This window comes from Colossoma macropomum, unplaced genomic scaffold (genome assembly GCF_904425465.1).
Source record: "Colossoma macropomum unplaced genomic scaffold, Colossoma_macropomum, whole genome shotgun sequence".
In the NCBI taxonomy this organism is placed as follows: Eukaryota; Metazoa; Chordata; class Actinopteri; order Characiformes; family Serrasalmidae; genus Colossoma; species Colossoma macropomum.
In genome coordinates this window covers 8,103,901-8,128,254 of record NW_023494787.1, presented here as the reverse complement: position 1 = coordinate 8,128,254, position 24,354 = coordinate 8,103,901, and the positions used below count along the sequence as shown (strand labels likewise).

The window sequence follows — 24,354 nt, the reverse complement described above, 5'->3', positions numbered from 1 at the left end:
AAAACCCAAAGAGCCCAAGAAGATCTCAAATATCTCAAGCAAATGACAAGCATGCTTTTTGTGGTGCAATAATGTAAAAACTGGTGCATAACAGTCCACAGGGAATGAAAGTGGACGAAAAGCTCCAAGCAGGAACCACTGCAATACGCAGTGCAGTGTTCAACTCTGGCAGTGTTCCCTCTACCATATAATACACATGCAAGTAATAAATAGAAAAATCAATTACATTTCAATTAAATTGAAAAATATTCCAGGGAAACTTTGCATTTTGTTGCCAGCATGTGACAACTGAACTGCACTCAGGCGACAACTGAACTGCACTCATCAAAGCACTCATCGAAGCAAACAATTAGAGCAAACTAATGTAGGACACATCCACATTCAGGGGTATGTATTTTTTATATGTGAGATTTATTTTAAATACATTGTTTTATTCCTACATATATTCCAAAGAGTAATGTACAACATTTTCATACATTTTCAAATGCATTTGAAGTACATTTAACACATATTTCCTTTCCATATGGGAAAACAGCAGTGTCCATTGTGTCCAGTAAAAGTGTATTCATGTACGTCCCACATGGAAAAGAAATACATGAGCAAATGAGAAAATGAGCAAAAATACATCTTGGAATGAAACAATGTATTCGATGTGTATCTCCAAAACATGCCCATGTATGTCTTGTCTATGTGGGACTGTATGCATTACAGATTGCAGTTCCATTTACATGCTGTTGCCATAAGGCAACAATACAATTTTTATTGTTTATTTTATCATTATTATTTTATTTTTTTTATTAGCAAAACCCATGATATCCAAATTGTTTAATTTATGGAAAAGAAATGGTAACCTCCCATAGGTTGTGTTTAAAGCATAAAAAATAATTTTAAATTCTGGTGAGACAAAATTAATTTGAAAAGAAACGTATTGCCTTATGGCAACGTCATAAAGAGTTGTTATTCAACTAGTTGGCTATAATTAATTACTACCTAGAAAGGTTCAGTCAATAACTGATTACTACACAAAAAAATGCAAAGGTAGATGCAGAGTGCAGTTAGAGGTCAATTTTAAAAGTCTGGTGTAGTACAATAGATTTATTGAGAAATAGGACGTTTAAGACAGAAGTAGTTCGCTAGCTACTTTAGCAACTGTGTTAGCTGCTCATCACACAACCACTTACAATGACCACAGTTTTACATTAGCCAGCAAGCGGGACACCACTGGCATTTCAAAATATGATTAATTAGACAGATTAATTGGAATTTGCTGTATAAAAATGAAGTGAGTACAGCAGCAGCTGTATAAAAGCTACATACAGACACTATCTACAGTGGCTGGTTATTGTGACCGTTATCTCAACGGTTGCCGCCGTAACCTGACGGCGACTGGCGGAGGCAGTTTCTCCAGTATTACTGCAGGTGGCGCACTCTTCCGGCTCTAACGTTTCAGACCCTTCCTGCGCAACACAAACGAAGAAGAACTGTTTCCAAGAGGTAAATAAAGTGAGACGTGTTGTTTTTTGTAACTTTATTGCTGAAAATAGAAATTACTGAACTACGTTTAGAGAGGGATTTAAGTTACTGATATTGAGAATAATTCTCTCTATTATCGACCGAATAGAGGCGCTCGCTAACTTTCTTGACATCCGCCAAAAAGTGAAAGGGGCTTTTTCAAATTTCCTGTATTAATCAGTTATTAAGATGTAAACAGAGTAATTCAGAATGTTTTGGTGTGAAACAATCCGTTGTAGATAAACTTACCAAGTCAGAATTGTTCACAGCAGTGGTGAAAGGACCCAGAGGAACCAAAAGTCTGATCTGAAAAGTTTAATGACACTAAAAGCTCCAAAAAGCTAGGTTACTACACATAAAGCTATTACATGAAATGTTTAAAAACACGCTGTTTGATGCATGAGCCATTATATTACAATCATTCTGAGATAAGATTTTTGTCTAAAACGTATTTTTTTATCTGTACATGGCAGAGAGGCACCTGCAGGGTGTTGGAAGGCAAAAAGGTAATTTTGAATAAAGGTGTTTACAGCCGGTGCCATCTCTAGTTTGTATGATCAGCCTCATTTTATACACGACTAGTTGCTAGGTTGCAAATATAGTCACTGACTTAAGTCTCCTCTTGTTCAGTTGACACCAACATGGATATAAGCTTCACTAAAGGGAAGTCGGCCATCCTGGAGCGGCCGTTGTCTCGACCCAAGACGGAGGTCAGCTTAAGTGCCTTTGCCTTCCTCTTTTCTGAAATGGTCCAATACTGCCAGAATCGAGTGTACTCAGTGTCTGAGCTGCAGGCGCGCCTGGCTGATATGGGCCAAAGTGTGGGGGCCAGCCTGCTGGATGTCCTGGTGCTCCGGGAGAAGAACGGCAAAAGAGAGACCAAAGTGCTCAACATCCTGCTCTTCATCAAGGTCTGCCTTTGTCCAATTTTGTCTGGGGGCATCAGTCTCTGCCCTCATAGAGATTTGATTATGATTCAAACGGATATATTAAACAGCCTTAACAGCTACATATATTTTTTTCAGTATTTAGTGTGTCCAGCCTTTGCCTTCATTACAGCTTCCATTCATTTCCAGAGACTTGCTTTCAGTTTTTCAAAAAAATCTGCAGGGGTATTTTTCCACACCTCCAAAGTTCTGCTTCTAACAATCCAAGCAATACCATACATATTCAGTGATGTTGAGGGCTGGACTCTGGGGTGGTCAGTCCGTTGTTCTGAGTTTCTACCATTTTTTCATGACAAACTGTGTGTTCTTTCTCTTTTTTGTAGGTGAATGTCTGGAAGGCTCTATTTGGCAAGGAGGCAGACAAGCTTGAGCAAGCAAACGATGACGACAAAACATACTACATCATTGAGAAAGAGCCACTGGTGAACGCGTTTATATCTGTGCCCAAGGAGAACAGCACTCTGAACTGTGCTGCCTTTACTGCTGGGATAGTGGAGGCCATCCTTACCCACAGCGGATTCCCTGCCAAAGTCACTGCACACTGGCACAAAGGCACCACACTGATGATCAAGTTCGACGAAGCGGTCATCGCCCGAGAAAAGCAAATGGACGGCAGATAGAGACTTTGAAGGAGCTGTAGGTTAAAGGAGAGACACTTGGATTTTGTAACTTTGTAAACTGCGTGGGTGAGAGCTATGGGGGCCAGTTGACTTGGCTCAAAAAATATCCTTTAGTAAACCTGTTCCTGATGCTTATTGATTGCTTGAAAGAATTGTTTCATCATTGTCATAAAAAATCTTCAATTTCCAGAAAAATGTTCTTGATATCTGGTTATGTAACTTTAAAATGAATTTCTTCTGGTCCATTTGTAATGAAATGTTCACACAATGTAAAAGGGAGCCACTGGTTTTACGTGATGTAAAAACATTTTCAGAAAGGAAAAATGGATTTACAAGGTTTTCTTATGGCGGTGAAGATTTGTATTAAAACATGTCTGAACCAAAAGACCAAGATCTTTCACCAGGAACAGTTGCATTAGCATTCTTTGTCTCAGGGATTTAGCTTTCACCTCAACATATGGCAAATATGTTTGTCTGTATGTATGTCAAACATGTATGTATGAAATATCTGACTTCTTTTTGCTGTATGCTATTCATTGTATTATTAGTCTACTTTAAACAGCATATTAGTGTGGGAGCAGATTGAGTATGTGACTAAATGAATGAAGGCAATATAGAACACTAGACTGTAAAATATTGCATCCTTCACTGTTTTGGAAAACATCGTGATGAAAACTTGTGCCTGAACATGTTAGTTATTGATTCATCGTTTTTACTATAATGCCAAATTACCAATTACTTTTACTTTACTGTTTGCAGGCTTACTGTCAAGGCTTTGCTGTGCATCTGGTCAAATAATGATTATTCTGCAGTGTAAGAACTCATAGGGAACAAATCAAGAGACAGTTCATAACTGTATAAGGGTTAATGGGCATTGTGTCAGTGGGTTCAGTGAATAAGCAGACATCTGACTTAACTGACTGAACTTCATCCTGAATAATTCTGATTCTAATAAGAGAAGTATACTAAAAAAGTAACGTATGAGATAAAAGTTTACCTACATCTGATGAGACCCGTCTACCACCCCGCAAAAGCGCTGTCAAATAAAAATAAAACTGTCAAAATAAAAGTCCCGGTTTACGGTTCCTGGAATTACTTTTTCGTTTTCAAAAAAAGAAAAAACGTAGAAATATGAACTGAAAAATGTGTTACATAGTTGCATTATGTAACATTAAATATTTATAAAAAAAAATAAAATCTACAAAACATGCACTGTCCCTCTGAATCCACAGATTTGTGTAAGGTCTCCAGCCATATTGCTAGGAATTATAGTCCTGCCCATCGTGTATATCATACATATTATAAATAATGACCAGAAAGGGCAACTGCATGATAATTATGGTAGAACTATCAGAGCACGGATATCATAACACGGAGTTCAGGGAGTCACGTGGGCGCTGTCACGTGACCCTGTAGGATGTGCTGTATGTTTACTGTGTTTTCCATTCTGCTCTTTTGACATCTCCGGTGTTATGACACTTAAGTTACCACAAGAGCGGCAGTTAGCTCCAGGCTTTACTTAATCCTGTTGCTCTCTAGGCGAATTAATGTACACTTATTAGCTTTTCGGCATATTTATTTTAGCTGTCGTCCCCAAAGGCATCGGTATGGCAAGCTCCCTGTCTCAGAATCCACGAGAAGAAGACACAGGTTTGTTGGTGCTTCTTTTCTTTCAGGCAGGGTCTGTATTTGCACGCATGAGAATTTTAAAAGAGGAGAGAACTAATCCTTCATTTCAAAGTACTTAAGTAAAAAAATCTCTTAGTGTGCTTCTGTTTTCTACAACTCATCGACAGCAGCGTTAAAACCTTTGAGTAGCCTAACGTTACATTCAGTAGGTTTTTCATGGTGAGCTGCAGGAGTAGGTAGCGTTAGTGATTTGCCCTATTTGATAATAGCTAACATAGTGTGACTGACTGCACTACAGGCCACTTTCCCAGACCCAAATTAAGCCTAAAGCTAGACCAAAATAGAAATTGCAGTGGACACGGTGGTCTTAGGCTCGTGTACAGCAGCTCTAGAGCGTCCCATTCTATTCTATTGGCGAAGCTTTTCTATGGAGGTTATGTTAGCTGTGTGTGCACATCTGAACGCCAGCAATGGGTGCACCTTAAAGGGCTCATATTTTGGACAACCAAACTATTTGTTAATAACGTTAACATTGTTAAAGTTTCAAATGTCCTATTCACTCACCAGTCCGGAGAGCCGATATATGGAGACTAAACTGCAAAAACAACCCATTTTGAAGATATTTGTGACATCACAAAAACAACTCATTCGCATGTATCCACCTGTTCAGTCTACAGCAGTTCAGGCTGAAGTTATAGTGTTTCAGTTCTGACTGCTTTTTGTATAAGGCACAATAAGGCATCCAGTCAGAAGATGGGTCATTTTCATTTCATCACTGTCCAAAGAAAAAGAGGAATCACCAAAATTTTGCAGGAGAAAGAAAAACATTCTTTACATTTAATGTAAGTTAATGTAAAGAAATATTATTCCAAGCAATTTTTGGAGCATTTTTGTTGGTCCATTCATCATGAAATTTTGAAAGGAGAGCTGTTTCTTCAAATTATGTTGAATGATGTAGAAAAATAAAAATAGCAAAAAAATGGAGGTGCTTGACACCAATGATGTATCTGTCTTAAAGCCACAGTCATGAAAACAGTCTGTTTCATTATAAGGGATAAAGAAAAGAAAACGGTCATGTAAAAATGGAATTATGACTGTTTTTGATACGTAAAACCATTCAAATGTTATAGGTGGGCCTTAAGAAAAATGGAAGTATGGGCCCTTTAAAGTACCCGAATACACTAATTAGGTGTGTCTGGATACCTTAGGCGTGTAGTGTATCTTTGGAGGCTGTACTGCCTACAGTGTATATTAGATGGAAGGTCTTTACTGAATATGTATTAGAGACATTGGCCATATGTCAGTTGGACTATTAACTATATAGTGCACTTGACTTAATATAATGACATAATATAATGACACTGGACATTATAATATATATAATAACATTTAAACCTAAATAGTGCTCTGTATCTCCAAAATAAAGGAGTAAGGATCTGTTTCAGTTGTTTTTATGCTCTTTTAATTTTTGCTACAGAAAAGGACAAGTTACTGACTTCTGTAACTGACCACAATGACGGCGGCCATCCTTCGCTGGATGTCGGCGGCTCATCATCATGGAAACGGGTGGATGAGGAGGAGGAAGAGGCTCTGCGCAGAAAGCTGAAATACTTCTTTATGAGCCCATGTGACAAGTACCACGCCAAGGGCCGCAAACCCTACAAGCTGGTGTTGCAGCTTCTGAAGATCATTATAGTAACAGTGCAGGTGGAGCTTTGATTTTTGTCAGTATATTATTGGCTATTATTATAGTCTTAATTATAGAATTAATCATCAGTTGCAGCTAGACCTGGCACAATTGTGAAATTTTAGCCAACTATTGATTGCCATATTAATAATTGCGATTAACAATTTAATTGTGACAGGCCTAGTTGCAGCCTTAACTTAAGATACCACAAGGATGCAAAAATATGCAAATGTTTGGGTGCCTCCAGTCAAATTACATGTGTGAAAGTAAGTTACACACAACATATATACACACACACACACACACACACACACACAAACAACAAAATGGAATTTGACAAGGGGGGTTCAGACTTTCTCTCTCTCAATCTCTATCTCTCCCTCTGTTTTTCTCTTTTTCACTCAGCTGGTGTTGTTTGGTTTGAGTAATCAGATGGTGGTGATGTTTAAGGATGAGAACACAGACTCCTTTAGGCATCTCTTCCTGCGAGACTACCAGGACGACTCTGATGGACTGGCTGTCCACACTCAGAGCGGAGTGTGTGAACACATCAACTATGCCATAGAGCAGGTACGCTTTACCTCACAATCATAAACACATATACTCATACACTTTTATGAGTTGGATAAGTTTGTGAAATGCAAAAAAAACAGAAAGTAGGAATTTGTAAATTTGCATCGACCTGTGTTTGCTTCTGTGTTGGGATATCACTGCATGGGCTCTGGAATATTTTGACAAACAGTTCATCAGTGCATCCCCACGTGCAAGTAAAGACTGTGCTACACACAGCGAAAGCCATACATCAGCAACAACCAGAAATGCTGCCAACTTTGCCAACTGAAATGGATTGATGCACAGTGGGAATATGTATTGTGATCTAATGAGTTAACCTTTCAGATTGTTTATAGAAATAATGGATGCTTATTCTCTGGGCCAAAGAAGAAAAAAAGGACCATCCAGATTGTTACCAGAGTGAAGTTGTCATCTTATGGAGATGTTTAAGTACCCATGGCATGGGTAACTTACACATCTGTGAAGGCATCATTAATACTAAGAGATATACACAAATTTTGAAGCAACATGTGCTGCCTTCTAGATAACATCTTTTTTTTTAGGGATGTGCTCATTTCAGCAGTTGTTACAACAGCATGGTTGGATAGTCAGAGAGTGCCAGTCTCCCACTGAAAATGCAAATAAAAACAGAAAGCAGTGATTTGTAACATTGACCTGTATCTAAACAAAGTTGTACAAAATATGTACCTATCCTTCCAAAAAAGTTGAGACAGGGACAATGTAAGGCTAGGAACGCTGAGAAATGTTCAAAGAAACATCTTAAACAGGTGATGCAATTAGCTTGGGTATAAAAGGAGCGTCCAGGAAAGGCCTAGCACTTGGGTGGGTTAAGACTCAAATGATTGCAAGAGTTTTAGATATTTTCCCCTCTGCTGTATCTTAAAGCTTTAAGCAACCTGCAGAAATCCCTGTGCGAAAAGGCAAGGCTGAAAAACCACAGCTGAATGTCAGTGACTTTAAAACCCTCAGATGGCACTGCATTAAAAATCTGCATGCTTCTATGCAGGATGAGCTCTACATGGTCATTTTCAGGGATGTTGATGCTTATTGCAACATGACAACATCAAGGCACATTCTGCACATGTTACAACAGCAAGGAATGCGTAATCAGAGACTGGCTTCCTGCAGTCCAGACCAACTGAAAAAACTGCCACATTAAGAAGTGTAAAATGTGACAACAAAGGCCCTGTACAGCTGTACAGCTGAAGACTTGTATAATGTAAAAAATGGCAAAAAATTCAACTTTCAAAACCGATCAGTTGGTGTTTTCAGTCCCCAGACGATTATTAAACATTGTTGAAAGGAAGGGTGACGTAAAGTGGTAAACATGCTCCTGTCTAACTTCTTTTGAAATGTGTTGTGGACATCAAATTTGGAAAGAGCATATATTTACCAAAACAGCAATAATGTTCATATGGTTTAACATCAATGTTGTGCTTTTGTACTTGTTTGCTGTTTTGCTGTCTTGTTCTTACTTTATGTAAACCCTGTGGATGTTGAGTAAGATGGCTTGTTTTAGCTTGTCAGCAAAAAACAGACTGGAACCAAAAATACTCTTGTTTTAATTCACAATCTAACTGCCAAGCAGTCTTTTTAACTGAATAATGCGCATGTGCCCAGCCCTTCTCTTAGGGATTTGTCTCCAGTCCAACTCTTACCACACCTGATCCTAAACAGGTTCTCCAAAAGTAAAGAACCAGTCAGCAGACATACTCATGAAGGATTTTTTTCACAGATTTTTCAAAATTTCTGCGTAATTAAGTGGTTAAAGTCATTCAGAGTGGTTTGCTGTAAAATGCTCCGCTCTAGAGAAACTTACAATGTCAGAATTATCTTGTATCTTGGGTTCTAGGATTTGGAGAACAGTTTGGTTCCAGATTTTTCCTGGACGCCTTCCGGCCATCACATGGATTTGTTAAATTCCATCACCAGAACATTTGTTTTATTAAAGCGAAGTAATGATTAGCCAAACGACTGGTGGATGATAAATACAAATAATACTGGGCAAATAAATGCTTCCTGCACAATGCTGTGTGTATGTATACATAAATGTATATATGTGTGTGTGTGTGTATATATATATATATATATATATATATATATATATATATATATATATATATACACACACGCACATATACACACGCACATATACACACACACATATACACACACACATATATATACATATATACATGCATATAAATCTTACAAGACACCACAAACAACAACAATAACAACAACAAACAAATAACAAAGTCTCTCTCTCTCCCTCTCTGTCTCTCTCTGTCTCTCTCTCTCTCTCTCTCTCTCTCTATCAGTATCTGGCTCTCACTCAGAACTCCGTCAGCAGATACGCGTATGTGTTGGGTTCAGGAGTAAATGGTAGCGCCCTCTCTCTGTGCCAGCACTATTACAAGAAGGGCAGCATTGACCCGGTCAATGACACCTTTAATATCGACCCTCACATTATAACTGGTAAGTGGACACGCTCTCATTCTCAAGTCTATGAGGAGAGGAGTCAGGACTATTATATATATAAAGCAGCTATTCATCTGTAGACAGAGTCTGTTGTCTGTTAGTCGATTACAGAAAGGTGGAGCATAATTTATTAAAAAAAACAACAACTGTGCTCTGTAATATTTATATGATATATGTTGTTTCATCTGATAAATTGCAGTACACAACAGGAAGTCTAGGGGCGCTATGACTTTATTACACCATAAAATGAGAAATTGCTTGTTTCACAGATGGAGCTTTGAATGAAAGTAGTCCTTTAATAATTGTTTATTGCAGCCCTGTACTTTCCCATTTGTAAAGCACTTTGAATGACAGCAGTGTATGAAAGGTGCTATATAAATAAAACTTGCCTTGCCTTGACTTGTACTATTTCATTTTAGTGTTCCTGTTTTGAAATTACCTCTGTAAACAAAAAATGCACAGTATCTTTTGTATGTTTGTATTGTCATTAAAATATCCTTATTTATTCAGTTGTGGTAGCTACTCTGCATGTGCTACACAGCAGGTTTCAAGTATATCTTTTTTGGACGTAAGGAATTTGATTATTTGAAATGTACAAATCTATGTTATGACTAGAGACAGCACAATACCACTTTTTCTTTTCTGATACTGATAATAAAAACCTCACACTTCAAATTCTAATTATAAGATGTAAGATGGCATTTTAGAATTGTGTCTTAGCTTTCTTTTGTCTCTTTTCTAGACTGTATAGGGGTGAATCCCCCTACAGACCCTTCAGATCCAATCCCTGAAGACTACAAGAACTTCACACTCAAATTCCACAAGTAAGTAGGAGGGAAACCTTGAGCCTTACAAAGAATTTAACAGTTCAAACAAATAAACAATGTTTTGTTTTGAAACATTGTTACTGCAGCATACTAAATAACAATGCATTTTTATTTTTTCTTGCGCATAATTCCAAATGTCCAGTTTACTGGATAATAAAATCTACTGATATTGATATTAAAATAACATTATCGCCCCCAATTTTTCAAACATTATCTGCTGTCACTCACAAATGAACATAAGATTTTACTGTTAGCAAAATAAACAAAACCCATGAATGATAACAGTTTTGTAAGACCACAGTGTATTGTACTAAATTTTCCATTCCACCTTAAATGGTGAACTAACCAAAGACCAGCAGTGAGGTAGCTGAACTTTACCACTCCTCTATCACTGCAGACTGGCAGGGTCGCCTACAGAGCACTGCTAGTAGCCTGTTAATGAAGTAATGTTCTTCTTTATTTGAGGGCTGTCTCATTTCGTAGGGGAAGATTTCAACCACTACCCCCTGTAGCTCAGTTCCATGGGGCAAGGTGACACTCGAAAACAAGGGGTAGGGGCAAAAATAAGAAATGGGATTGGGCCAAAATATAGGTTTTAAATACAATCTGCATAATTAATATTATTTGCTTGGAGTGCTATAAGTAATGCATGTAGTGAAAATCGTATTATGTCTGTAACTGTGATGTGAATCTAAACCGTAATTAGTTTCACTACTTTGTTATTTTGTTGAATTGTTGCAGTCCTGCAAGTAGGACACACGCATTAGATGAGCATCAGTGCTGCTGGGTACAGTAACATTTCAGAATGCACTTTATTACACATGATCACACCTTTCACCATTTTGCCATCTGCCTCTCTCCTTTCCTCTGTCTGTCATCCTCCTTATGTTGTAGGCTGATAAACGTAACCATCGAATTCAAGCTGAAGGCCATTAATATCCAGAGTATCATCAACAATGAGATTCCTGACTGCTACACCTTTTCCGTTACTGTAAGCCCTGACCCTACAAACACCTGAACTGAACACACGCATTTAGCAAATAAAAGAAGCTAAATACTTCATTTACACTGTAAATAGAAGAGAGTTCGTCTATTCAACCAGTCCATTACGAATCTGCAGTGCCTGTTATTGTGTAATGAATCGATTTCTGTAATTGGCTGAACATGGAGCTCCCTCTGTCATTGTAATCCCAGTCCAATCCACCTCGAGGTAATGGACTGCTAAAAGATAAATCCAAGAAAAGAGTGTTGTTATTGTTATTGAATATGCCTTTTGGTGTACTTCTTGTCTGTCACCTTTTAATCTAGGCTATTTGTGGAAATTTACACAAATACTTTATCCCTTACACATTACATTATACAGCTTCATCTGATAAAACCGATCCTGCTTAATAAGCTCATAAACATAAATCACAAATCATAGACCACATCTGTTACAAGCATTCATCCATTACAAGTATTCACACTCATATTAAATGAAAATCCCACCCAAAAATGCTAACTTTGCTAATACACAAAGGGTAGTAAGAACCATTTATTATAATGAAAATAAAATGCAAAGTGTTCATTGCTAGCTTCCTTGGGTAATTTTTTTTTTTAATTGAAATATTAATCAAACCTACAGTTATTGTAATCAAGGGTTGGAAACACTATATAATGTCCAAGGACAATGTCTAATGTCTAAAAGTAAATCATTTAAAGTCAACATACGTTGACATTTTTCAGTTTTTTACATAATTTAAAAATACCTGTTGCCCTTTACGTTGGGTGTAAATTTCATGAAAAATGGACCAAAAGAAGCAGCCAAAAATAACTTGGAAAAAAGTCTGGTTCCATTGACTTACATTAAAAATAAAGTAGTTTTTTTCCTTTTCCTGTAAAGATATGATTGTGGAATTACGAGGTTTTCTTCAGATAACAGCGATATGTGGTTGGTCAATTAATTCCTAAATTGGCCAGGGCCCACAGGGGGGGCCCAAGGTTTTACTACACACTTTAATAGTGTTCATAAGACTGGGATTTTAGAGGGTTAAAGTGAAGAAGCATTGTTCACTACTCAAGCAAAGGTGCTATTGCTTTACATTTTTGCTTACTACAGTCTGAACTCTTACTGGAATGTGAGAATTGTGAACCCGAGGCTAAGTACAGATGTGGTAATGATGTGACAATGATGGATATAAAATGATTCTGCAAAACTGCTAATATTTAAGAAAATGTAACTATAATGGAACTCAGGTTTTCTTTGATTTAGTCATTAGAAAATTTGCAGTGGTTTGGGCAAAAATAAAATGTACACAATTTTCCTCTTACCCTAAATGTATTCATTTAGCCAAGACATGTGGGGTGTATAAAGTTGACTTCTTTAGTTTTACACTGGAGCTAATGTAGCTGCAAGTAATGGAAGCTTATAAAGCACCAAATAGCACTGTGCCGACTGTAAGCCTAAATCATGACACACTTGCCTCAAACTGTCCGGCTAAGTCATCTCAAACAGACTTATGTGGCTTATGACACTGTATAATATACTATTTCCTATAACACATTTTTTATATATATATATATATATATATATATATATATATATATATATATATATATATATATATATATATATATATATATATCAATAACATAGGTATTTTTGTTGTACACTGTCAGAAACCACATCAGCAAGACTGTGTTTGACAGCAAACAAGTCATGACTGACTGACTATATTAGGATTGAGGGGAAAATTCTGCACATTTGATTTTTGTGAACTGGTTAACTGAAGTTTTTCTACACCTGCAAGTTGGAGGTCTGTTAGGCTGCAGTGGTCACTTCCTAATTGTATTTATAGTCCACACCTGCTGGAGGTTTACCACGTGTGATATACTAAAAAGTGAAAAAAAATCCATTGTTTTTCCTCTTTGTGTGTGTTTGTGTGTGAATTGTGTTTTAGATCCTCTTTGATAACAGAGCCCACAGTGGGAAGGTGAAGATCAGTTTGCGTAACAAGGCCATCATTAGAGAATGCAGTGCAACTAGTGTGTCTGGACACAGTAAGACAACACGCTTTGCAAAAAGTCAGACACACACTGTTTCTTCACTGTCTGATTCCTTCAAGGAGCCCATATACTGAACATCTGAATTTTCTTTTCTTTTTTTAAAATAGAATTTTGACATAGTAAACTGCATAAAAAATACTTTGGCAGCAGGGTGCCAGACTACAAAGTCTGGATGTAGCTGGTGCTATAATTTTCTGGATAGTTATCTTGAGATCACAGGATAACTAACTTGTTATTTCAAGATAACAGCTTTCTTATATTGAGATAATAAGATAATTAACTCATTATCTCAAGATAACAACTTTTATCTTGAGATAACAAGATAACCCGTTATTTCGAGATAACAACTTTTGTTATCTCATGATAACAAGATAATTAACTTGTTGCTGCCTTTTAATGTAATTCAGCAGTTTTGTTACTTAGTTGACATCAGTATTTTACCACAAATGTCTTTTTCTGTAAATCAACAGAAGCGGTGTTAAAGTACAGTATATGTACTCCAGATAGGAGTCAATATGGCAAAAATATTGTATCACCATACTTCAAGACATATACACAATATTCATCATGATATTTAGTTTTTCTGAGATGTAATAAGTTGGAACAGACAAAATAGAACCTATAGTTCCACATATAAAAATACTATATTATATATTATATACTATAATAAACCTACAACTACAATATTTTTATTTAATATTTTACAAACTGTACTGCACTAAATCCAGTTAAACAGGCCAAATTATGTTCACTTTGTAATGAAACCTGTAGTTAGTCAGAGTTCTTTAATACTGCTGATATACACAAAATGCTTAGAAAAGCCTATTGTGACACAATTTAGCATGAAAACGATAAAATTTTGCCATATTGCTGAAACTGATTTTTGAATTTGAGTTGTTTGAGTGGTAGATGTGGAGAGGATTAAACGTTGTACTGTACATGTGAAGGGAGGGCCTGAATTTTTTTACAATGATCCCTGAGAATTTCACTCCAACCTTTGTTTCCACATTTCTACTGCACAATACATGGCAACCTGTTAGAATGTCTTTTACATAAAACAGTAAGAAAACCAGCTTTTATGATTCTAAAGAACAGAAAGACAGGTTGCAAAATCGTCATGTGAAAATTAATTCAAACATTTTGTTACATATTCGTACAAATACAAGTGGACTTCATAATATGGGCCCTTTAAATAGATTTGACCATAAGAGTGTTCTACAATGCTGCGTCCAAACTAGTCATTTTTGTTCAACTGCCAGAATGTATTTTACATGCAATGCAATAAATCTAATTTTTATTATTATTAATAATAAAACAAATCTAGAGAGCTTGATAAGCTTGTTAGTTATCAGTGCAGACCTCAGAGGCTCAGTGTTGTGGTTACAGTGTGCATCAGGTGAAAAGCTTGTTGTATATTATCACAAAAAAGAGTTATTTATTTACAATTATTTTATGTTTTACAACTCTAAAAATGTCTATTGTGAACACAGAATTTTGAGGGTGGGTGTTTATGATTCTTTTTTTTACTAAATGCTCATATTCTAAATAATCATATTTGCTCATTCTCCCTCTCTCTCTTTCTCTCTTTCTCCCTCTTTCCTCAAATCTGTCTCTTCGTTTTCTTTGTCTCTCTCTCTTTCTCCTCTATATCTTTCTTGATCTCTCTTTATCCTTCTCTGCCCTTTCTCTTACTTTCATTCTATTTCTTTTTCTTTCACTCTCTCTCTCTCCTCTCACTCACTGTCTGTCCTTCTTATTCATTCCTTTCTCTTTTACTCTTGTCTGTCTGTCTTCCTCTCTTTTACTCTCTTTCTCCTGTCTCTCTTTCTCTATCTTCTCTCACTCACTGTTTCTCCTCTTTATCTCTCTCTCGCTTTCTCTCTCTCTCTCACTCTCTCTCTCCTCTTTGTTACTCTTTCTCTCTCTCTCTCTCTCTCTCTCTCTCTCTCTCTCAGAGGAGAACTACTGGCGGGTGGCGTTTGATGTGTTGGTGGCGATAGTATGTGGTCTCTCTCTGGCCCTGTGTGGACGCTCCATACTCAGAGGAATCGCCCTGCAGCATGTACGACACAGAGGAGAGGGATTGAGGGAGAGGGGAAAAAGGAGAAAGAGAGAAAGAAAGGAGAGACATTGCTACACAGTGACATAGATACATTATTAATTATCACGGACTGCATGTCCTAAATTAGAGTTGTACACTGAGACAGTACAGCACTATTTGGACGAGGTGGGTTTTCTGTGGTGAGGTGGGGCAGTGAAATTTTACCACAGGACGTCTGTAATGTTAAAGACCAATTTTCATGGAACAAGAAATCTCTGTATAAATGACAGAGATGGGAGTGGCTACTCCGTGTGCTGTCTTTACTCCAGCAACAACTAGAAAATAACCTGAGGTTATTTCTGTGGCTTGTTTTTAGAAAGTAAAAGGCACTGGAACCTTTAATGATGCAAGAGAGCACAGTCTGTAAAAATGACTAAATGGAACATTCAGATGGGATTAAACTAACTTAGAAACAGCAGTAAAAATTACCCCACCTACTTGTGTGAAACTAATCCCACAGTAAGACAGTAATGGAGTAACTTCTCCGTATATTTATACAGGGATGTGTGGATTTATGGATGGACTTATGCAGTAATGGGTGAAAGGGAAGCTATAAGGGTGGATAAATGCAATGTAAGATGTTCTTTGTGATGTGCTGATGTCATGCAGGGGTGAATTTAGGCTTGGACTGCTTGACCAGCTTCCACTGGTTTGAGTTTGTGTTTGTGTCTGTGCAGGAGTTTGTGCGGTTCTTCAGGCAGTCTTTGGGTCGTGAGGTGTGTTGGGCTGACCGGCTGGAGTTCATTAATGGCTGGTATTTACTCCTCATCATCAGCGACATACTGACCATCATTGCTTCCTTCATCAAGATCGGAATTGAGACCAAGGTTTGGGATCTGCAGACATCACTACAGACAGACAAACACACACACACACACACACACACACACACACACACACACACACACAGCAAAGTTAACAGGACATGTCAGTTGAAAGCCTTTAGTAGGGCCTGAAGTTTCAGCATGAACCCGAATAAAGTCTGAGAACTTTCTTTCCAGCATCAAGTTTTGAGTCCAAACCCAACCTGGGCCTGATAAAATTTTGTCTGATTCCGACCCGTACTACATCAAATTTTGTGTCTGAAACTGACCTGAGCCAAACAAAATTTAGTCCGAAACTGGCCAATCTTCACAGAAATAATGGCTAATAAAACCTGTTATTTATAATTTTATAGCTGGTTAAAGGGGCCCGTATCCTAGCCCGAGATCTACTTATAACATTTACCAGAACCAGTCATAATTCATTTTTAGATTAGTATTTTCTGACCTCTCTGTATCCATAAGAACTAAACAGTCTGCTTTTGTTACTGTGCCTTTAAGAGTGATAGATGTAAAAACCTCTATTCTGATTGGCTGCCCTGTATGGTGCTTTGTTCAGAAATCAGTCTGGGCTGAAGCATTCCTTATAACTTTCAAGTGATTTGGCAGAGCTAAACTAGGTATAAAATAGGTGGATAAAAGTAAATGTTTGTTTTTGGTGACATCACACCACTGTTCAGTTTCCGTTTATGGATGGGGTAGCCCTACATAGTTGCATCTGGATGAAATGGACAAAAAGTTAATGAGTATTAATAATACAGCCATTTTTGCATTAGAGGTGAAACTCTGACGCATGGTGTAGGCTGTTTTAGCACGCTTTTAATCTGTATATTGTAGACTACATTTGCAGTTTAACCAGCATAGTTAAAGACACATTTCTTACATGAAGACGTTTCAACATTTCTGCATAATGCAATCATGTAAATAAACTCATTCAGATTGGTTTGATGTGAAATAGCACATTGTAGGGAAACCAACTCTGATTTTCTTTACAGTGGTGGTGAAATGAACCAGGGGTTGCAGTATCTGCAATATAACACAAATGTAGCAATTTTATTTTTATCTTTACTGACCAGAGAACCTACATGTGTCTTGTGTGTAAGTTCTGTGGTTTCATGGTAGACAGGCTCATAGGCTCAGAGTCTTCACTACACACACATACACAAACAGCGTAGAGTTTAAGTCACTTACAGCAAGGATTACATCAGAAGGTAAAACACATCTTCAAGAAATGTACTAATTTCTTCCACACTGTACGATACTGTTTAATGTGCTTTAGCTTGCCACATTAGGAAGTCCTCTCTCTGGGTCTGCTTCCCCAGACGTTGTGTAACAGTAAGAGCATTATACGATGATAGACTGAATTTTTAAGGAACGTTTAAGGTGATGCTGATTAAAAGGCTTAAATGGTCTTTATTGTCATTCCACAAGATAAATTGTATACATACCATTGGAATGTCAATCTTCAGGCCCCATGGTGTAACACACAACAGCAGCACATTACACACGAGTCATAGTTGTTTTGCTCCACTGGTGGAACTGTGACAGTTGTGGGACTGTCTGATTGGTTGTTTGTGTTGTGCTGTAGAACCTGGCGTCCTATGATGTGTGTGGGATTCTGATGGGCACTTCAACTCTGCTGGTGTGGGTGGGAGTCATCCGCTACCTCAGCTTCTTCCAGAAGTACAATGTGAGTCTTACAGAATGAATGAATGAGTATATAAAGAATAAATGAATGAATTAAATTATGAATAATCAAGCGATCATAAACATACTCACATTAGTAGTGGATTTTTGAAAATTCTAGGATGTTGTTTAAGCCGTAAGCTTTAGCAATCTTGAATTATTATTGACATTTTGGTGCACATTCATATACAGCAATTACATAATTACTGATAGTTATATATTTTTGCGTATGTTTAATTTACATGACAGTATAACATTATAATATTTATATTCAATTGTATAAGTTATTAATTACAAAGCAATTACATAATAGACAGTTATGTGTTTTGGTATACATTTAATTTACACTGCAAAATATTTTCAATTGCATAATTACATAGTAATTACATGTTTTATAATTATGTAATGAATTACATTTACATTCATCTTACATTCTTCATCAACAGGCTTGAATGTACATTTCTGGCTTTATTCTGTTTATTTTGATGTCAAAGAAAAAGTATAAAGGATATTTTTTCTTCCCGCAAAACAAAACTGCATGCACACCACTACTGTCATCAAGTTTAAATTATAATAAAATCTCAATTCACTAAAGTAATATATATATATATATATATATATATATATATATATATATAGTGGTATAAAAGTTTACAATTTACACTTTCAACTGAATTTCTCTGCTTGTTTCATTGAGCTACAACTGAGCTTAATAATTCAAATAAAATTACAGCACATTTTTTTTCAGTGATTCATTGTTGCTGGTGATAACTACAACTTTGCAGGCTAACGCCATATGACATAGATATAGATGAAATAGATCAAAGCTCCTTTTCTGAATGAAAGCTTCAGATGTGCACAGGAGATTACCCAAGTGTTGCGTTAGAGGTGAAACTGAATGAGGTAAAACTTTAGGCAGAGCTGGTTAATTAGGAGTCTGATCATTTCCTGTTCCTCCCATTCTACCAAAACCAACTGCAAAATGCTAGAGTGCCCACAAGCAAGTCCTCAATGAATGGGAGTGAATTAAAAATGAAACGTTTCCATTCATTGAGGAACTTTCTTTAATTTTGGAAAGCAGCAGGTTGTATTGCATTAAAATCAATAAAAACTTATTAGTATCGTTCCGTTTTTATAGCAAACAGGTTTTGAGTAGTAATACACTAACATTACTGCTACTGAGTGCTTGTTCAGTGAGCTGATCCCTCCACTCCTAGGCTGAGTAAAGTGGTTCACACACATTGACATGCACTTTTAGAAAGTCTGAAACTAAGTCTGTATTATATCAGCAGTATTGAAATATTTGAAAACAAGTGCATTTTTCTATATAAAAGGATAAAAAATTTACAAACTACGAATTCACACAAAAGCTCCATGCAAACCCATTCATTTTAGGCTCTCTCAGGAGCGCCCTCTAGCGTCTGACCAACCCGGAACCAACCACATGTCTGAGTTGTTGGTGTCACTAGAAATTCTCTGCTTTTGGTACATAGCAGGCAGTTCACCAATGCTGGACATATCTATATGTTTTTATGTGTTGTTTGTGCAGATCCTGATAGTGACTCTGAGAGCAGCATTCCCTAACGTGATCCGCTTCTGCTGCTGCGCCGCTGCCATCTATATGGGCTACGTCTTCTGCGGCTGGATCGTGTTGGGACCCTACCATGCAAAAGTAACACATCCTAAAGATACTGATCCTCTTTACACTGGGACTGTACCATGCTAAAAAGTGATAGTTTATCAGAAAAACAAGTGCACACAACTGTCACATTATTACAAATGAAGTCAGTCTGCCAAAACATGTTTTCTGTCTGAGGTTTGTTCCTTTTTTTGCACTACAGCTACAAGGCTAATGTAGCTAACAAATAATGGAAGCTTATACTTGACCAATTAGCATAATGCAAACTGCAAACCATGTCCAAATGCTAACGGTATTTTCTGTTCAATTATTGAGATGTCAACAAAGTCGTTCAGAGCAGTTTGAAGTGAAATGCTTTGTTTTATTAATATGTTTTATATATATATATATATCTTTGTCGATAATATTGATGATTGTAAAATAGTAGAACTTGGAAGAAAAATGCTTTTTGGGTATTTTTGGGTTGGCTATTTTGCCTCACAGCACACTGCATGTACCCCTCCAACATTTATAAATTTAAAAAATACATTTTAGGCCAAAATCTTATCTCAGGACTATTGTAACACAGTGTCTCAGGCATCATGTAGCATATTCATAAATATTTCATATACAAACTTTCTGTTAGAGGCCTTAAACTCTTTTGACATGGGGTTCCTATCACCACCACTACGAACGATTCTGATTCAGTAAGTTTCTTTAGAACAGAGTTTTGCCCCATCAAACCCATTTTGAATGTCTTTATTTACATCTCAAAGGTTTAATTATGCAGAATTCGTTAAAGTTTGCTTGAAATTAATTTTATGTGATCTCAAATAGACATGCTTATGTGGTTTCTGACACTGTATGACAAACTGGTATATATAAAAATGGAGTGTTAATCTTTTTATTAAACTAAAATATTTATTACCACATATATTACTAACTCTTCTACTATCTTTCTCTCTCTGTGTCTCAGTTCCGCTCTCTGTCCACGGTGTCAGAGTGTCTGTTCTCTCTAATAAACGGAGACGACATGTTTGCCACATTCTCAGAGGTGGAGCGCAGTGGGACGTTGGTGTGGCTGTTCAGTCAGCTCTACCTCTACACTTTCATCTCTCTCTTCATCTACATGGTGCTGTCACTCTTCATCGCCCTCATCACCGGGGCCTACGACACCATCACAGTGAGTCAGAGGGGGAGGGGAGGAGGTCTGAGAGATAAGAATAATGATGTTTGTTTGATCTGACATCACCACAGGGAGCGTTGACTATTACAGTCATTGAGGGTGTAGAAGTGATGGATGATGCAAATGTATGAAACCATTAATTACATTGTCAGTAAGCCAGCAACCAGGAGGTTGTGGATTCAAATCCAAGGACTAACTGGGAATTTCCTTTGAACACTGTTCACAGCCCCAGCCAGCACTGCTCTGCTGGCAACTCTGTGCTGCTCCCAGATTGGTACTAACCTATCAGACCAACAAAGTGGCTTTGTAAAGCACTTCAATTTTCCAAACTGAAAAGGAAACCGCCAGATTTCTCAGCCCTCAGCCATCACAGAGACTTGTTCAATTCCATCATCATCACACCTGATTTCACATACTGAAGTACTAATTAAGCCCAATGAGGTACTAGATGATAACTACAATAATACTGGGCTTCCTGGAGAAGAGGTTTGGAAATGGTTAAATAAACCCATCGACATACTTAAAATCACTATTTATTGTAGCAGTATTATTTATTTTATTGGCCAAGTATGTTGACACACACAAGGAATTTGGTTCTAGCCGTTGGTGTCTCTCTGGAATTAAATGCAATATACTGACAATGTACAAATAATTTACAGACAGTACACAATATACAGTATACAAGCAATATGCAGATTATGCAGGGACAAGCAATATACATAAGTTATTATTTACTGTAATATTAGTGTGTATATATATATATATATATATATATATATATATATATATATATATATATATATATATATATATATATATATATATATTCAATGCATGTATGAAACCACAATTTGACAAGGTCTAAAAACAGATGTGTGTTTATCTGTGTGTGTGTATCCACAGCAACAAGCCCAGGAGCCACCACAGGTGTCAGATCTGCATCACTTCATTGCGCAGTGCACAGACACGCCCACTTCAGGAAAGTTCCACAGCCCAGAGAACACGTCCTGTTCTCCCTTCTGCTGCTTCAACTAGCGAGGAAAGAGTGTGTGTCTGTGTTTATGTGTGTGTGCATGCGCGTGTGAGAGAGAGAGAGAGAGCGAGTATGAGCAAAGGTATGTGTGTGAGTTTGTGCTGTAAGAGAGTTTGTCTTGTCTTTGTAAAGGTGTGTAAAGCACAGAGGGTAATTCAGCCCCCTGTTAGAGCTAAAGCTGTTTTACTTGGTTTCTTATGGATTTCAGTACTGGTTGAGTTTTGCCTTGTTGTCAGTTAAACTATGTGAACCAGTGCCTCCTAGTGGCAGTGACAGTTAGCTCAGCTCTGCACTCATGTCATCCTCAGTATTCATTGGGGGCATTTAGGGACTTTTATTTTATATAATATTTGGTTAAATTTTTGACTTTTACTTCTTTGTTATTTTAATTAATTTAATTATTTATGAAGAGAATGTGCTGAGCACTATTTGCACAAATATATTTTTATTCGTTTGTCTTTTTTTGATGTTGGTAAATGAAGTAGTCATACAATGTGTATCTGACAGCTAAATTACAATGAACTGCAAATTAATGAATGTCTGGTCAATATACAGTACTGTAAGAGTCAGAGACCACCTTTTCATTTATTTAATTTCCAGTCAAAACCACCACTGAATACAAGTTACTCAGTTTCAGTGTTAGAAAAAAAGCAGAAAAACATGTATTTAACAGAAAATTCCACAAAAGCCTCAAAGTATAGGCACAAAACTCAAGTATAATATCAAATCTGTCAGTATTTAATTTGTCCACTCTTTACTTTTGTGCACTCAACTGCCACTTTAACTCTTTCATCCTTCCAATCTCAAAACTAACCAGTTAAAGTTGTTCGCCAAAACTCACTGATATTATGTTCCCCTTCAAGCAGAAACTAACATTCACACAAGCAAATAAGTTGGAGTTTGAAAAATGATTAAAAGTTACAGAGAAACTTAGACTCCAAACAATCATGCAGGACCTGGTAAACCACCGCAACCGTCCCCATCAGATAAACTGCACTTACAGCTTTAATCTTTGAGAGAGAGGAGAAAATCAAGCTCCACTCTTACTTCAGATCTGAAAAACTCCACAGGTGTTTCTGTCCATCCTTCTACTGTGAGAAGTCAACTCAGCACTATGAGTCTGAAAGGATGTGTAGCTGTTGAGAAATCTTACTGAGAAAATGAGTACAAGAACACCGAAAGTGGAAATCTGAGATAGAGTAAGTCTGATGAGTCTGAATGGAATTATTTGGATCTCGAGGTGCAGTAAGTGCACCCAGTGTCTAAGACTGAACTTTGGAGGTGTGAAAAACTATCCCTGCAAAAAAGCAAGTCTTCTGAAAAGAATAGAAGCTGCAATAAAGGTAGAAGGTGGACACACTAAATAAATACATATAATACATACAAACACATTCAAATAAATGAAGGGTGGTCTCTGACTTTTGCACAGTGCTGTAGTCTGTAAACAGGACATTCATTTTTAGATTACAGCAACCAAGCACACAAGAAAAAGCTCAAGCTTCTTTCTGACCTTCAACTAAATATCACACACAAATCTCCGGTAGCCTTCTTCATGTCTTTCTCTCCGCTCTGTTGCTTCTTGTCTTTCATCTCCTCCCTTCCTGGTGTGTGTGAAGGAATAGCGTAGCCTGCAGCTTTACTGAAGCATCAATATTTATGGGAGCTCTTGTGGTGTCCAGGGAGCTGACCTTGTGTTTTTAATGGAGTTGGAGCAGTTGGAGCTTCTTTTCTGACCATGCTGGCCTTTCATCCACACTGTCCCTGCAGAGAGAGAGGAAAGGAGGGTGGAGAGAAGGAAAGGGGGAGTGATAGTGGGAGAGGAGGTAAGAGAGAAAAGGAGGAGAGAGAGAAAAAGACAAAGTAGTTAGTCGGGTTTAGGCCTAAACGATACTGTGGACGAAGTCACATCGCAATATTTAAAATATTTTAGTTTCTACAATAAATATTGTGATATTTGAAAAAATCAGAAACTAGTCAAAATGCTTTGATGAACTGTCCCCAATGGCAATAATTAGCTGTTTTAGCCATGGAAATTGTGTTTTTCTGCATGATGTGGATGAAATGCTGTCTCGCAAATAGGGCTGCTTAGGGGGGGAATTCCACCGATTTTTCAGAATTTCTGCATAATTCAGTCGTTGAGATGTAAACATTCATTCAGAGTGGTTTGGTATGAAATGAATAATTGTAGACAAACTTACTGACTTAGATATCTTCACAATGGTGGTGATGGGAACCAGGGGTCCTACAATTCAAATGCAAATAGCGCTATTTTATTTACTGTCCAAAATGACCCTGTGTCTTTTTGTATGTATTGTTGATTATGGAGAAAAAGTAGTAAATCTGGAAAAAAAAAATACTATTCTGCATCCTTCTCAAAAATGTTGTAAAACAATGTCTCAGGCATCAATGTTTTAAATTTGGTGGAATTTCCCTTTACGTGATCTCAAACAGACTTGCTTATGTGGTTTCCGACACTGTATGACATACTGGTATCTATAAAAATGCATAGTTCTGACACTTCTCAGTTCTGACTCTTGAGTTTCTTAAGGATGGAGCATTTCACATCAAACCACTCTGTTTACATTTTA

General features: G+C 37.2%; 2 protein-coding genes across 3 annotated transcripts; both read left to right on the top strand.

Moving 5' to 3' along the window:
* The first annotated feature begins 1,449 nt into the window (after window positions 1–1,449).
* LOC118805315 (trafficking protein particle complex subunit 5-like) lies at window positions 1,450–3,486 on the top strand. Of its 2 annotated transcripts, XM_036566035.1 has the most exons (4): window positions 1,457–1,494; window positions 1,986–2,017; window positions 2,141–2,423; window positions 2,783–3,486. In XM_036566035.1, exons 3-4 carry the CDS (start codon window positions 2,154–2,156, stop codon window positions 3,077–3,079), a joined length of 567 nt encoding a protein of 188 aa, XP_036421928.1. In that variant the 5' UTR covers window positions 1,457–1,494; window positions 1,986–2,017; window positions 2,141–2,153; the 3' UTR covers window positions 3,080–3,486. The 2 variants fall into 2 exon arrangements, with proteins under 2 accessions (XP_036421927.1, XP_036421928.1); XM_036566034.1 differs by lacking the exon at window positions 1,986–2,017 and having other exon boundaries at window positions 1,450–1,494; window positions 2,143–2,423.
* Window positions 3,487–4,463: 977 nt separating this feature from the next.
* Window positions 4,464–22,841, top strand: mcoln1b (mucolipin 1b). The gene is made up of 13 exons (XM_036566033.1): window positions 4,464–4,729; window positions 6,186–6,415; window positions 6,801–6,965; window positions 9,290–9,446; window positions 10,192–10,273; window positions 11,171–11,267; window positions 13,216–13,315; window positions 15,277–15,383; window positions 16,100–16,249; window positions 17,832–17,933; window positions 19,479–19,601; window positions 20,524–20,730; window positions 21,637–22,841. Exons 1-13 carry the CDS (start codon window positions 4,687–4,689, stop codon window positions 21,766–21,768), a joined length of 1,695 nt encoding a protein of 564 aa, XP_036421926.1. The 5' UTR covers window positions 4,464–4,686; the 3' UTR covers window positions 21,769–22,841.
* Window positions 22,842–24,354: the final 1,513 nt, after the last annotated feature.

Bases quoted from the DNA above. Each gene is read 5' to 3' on its own strand.
- LOC118805315 (XM_036566034.1), top strand. From the start codon at position 2,154: ATGGATATAAGCTTCACTAAAGGGAAGTCGGCCATCCTGGAGCGGCCG. The intron at 2,424-2,782 runs GTCTGCCTTTGT...TCTTTTTTGTAG, and splicing joins ACATCCTGCTCTTCATCAAG to GTGAATGTCTGGAAGGCTCT.
- mcoln1b (XM_036566033.1), top strand. From the start codon at position 4,687: ATGGCAAGCTCCCTGTCTCAGAATCCACGAGAAGAAGACACAG. The intron at 6,416-6,800 runs GTGGAGCTTTGA...TTTTTCACTCAG, and splicing joins TCATTATAGTAACAGTGCAG to CTGGTGTTGTTTGGTTTGAG. The intron at 11,268-13,215 runs GTAAGCCCTGAC...ATTGTGTTTTAG, and splicing joins GCTACACCTTTTCCGTTACT to ATCCTCTTTGATAACAGAGC.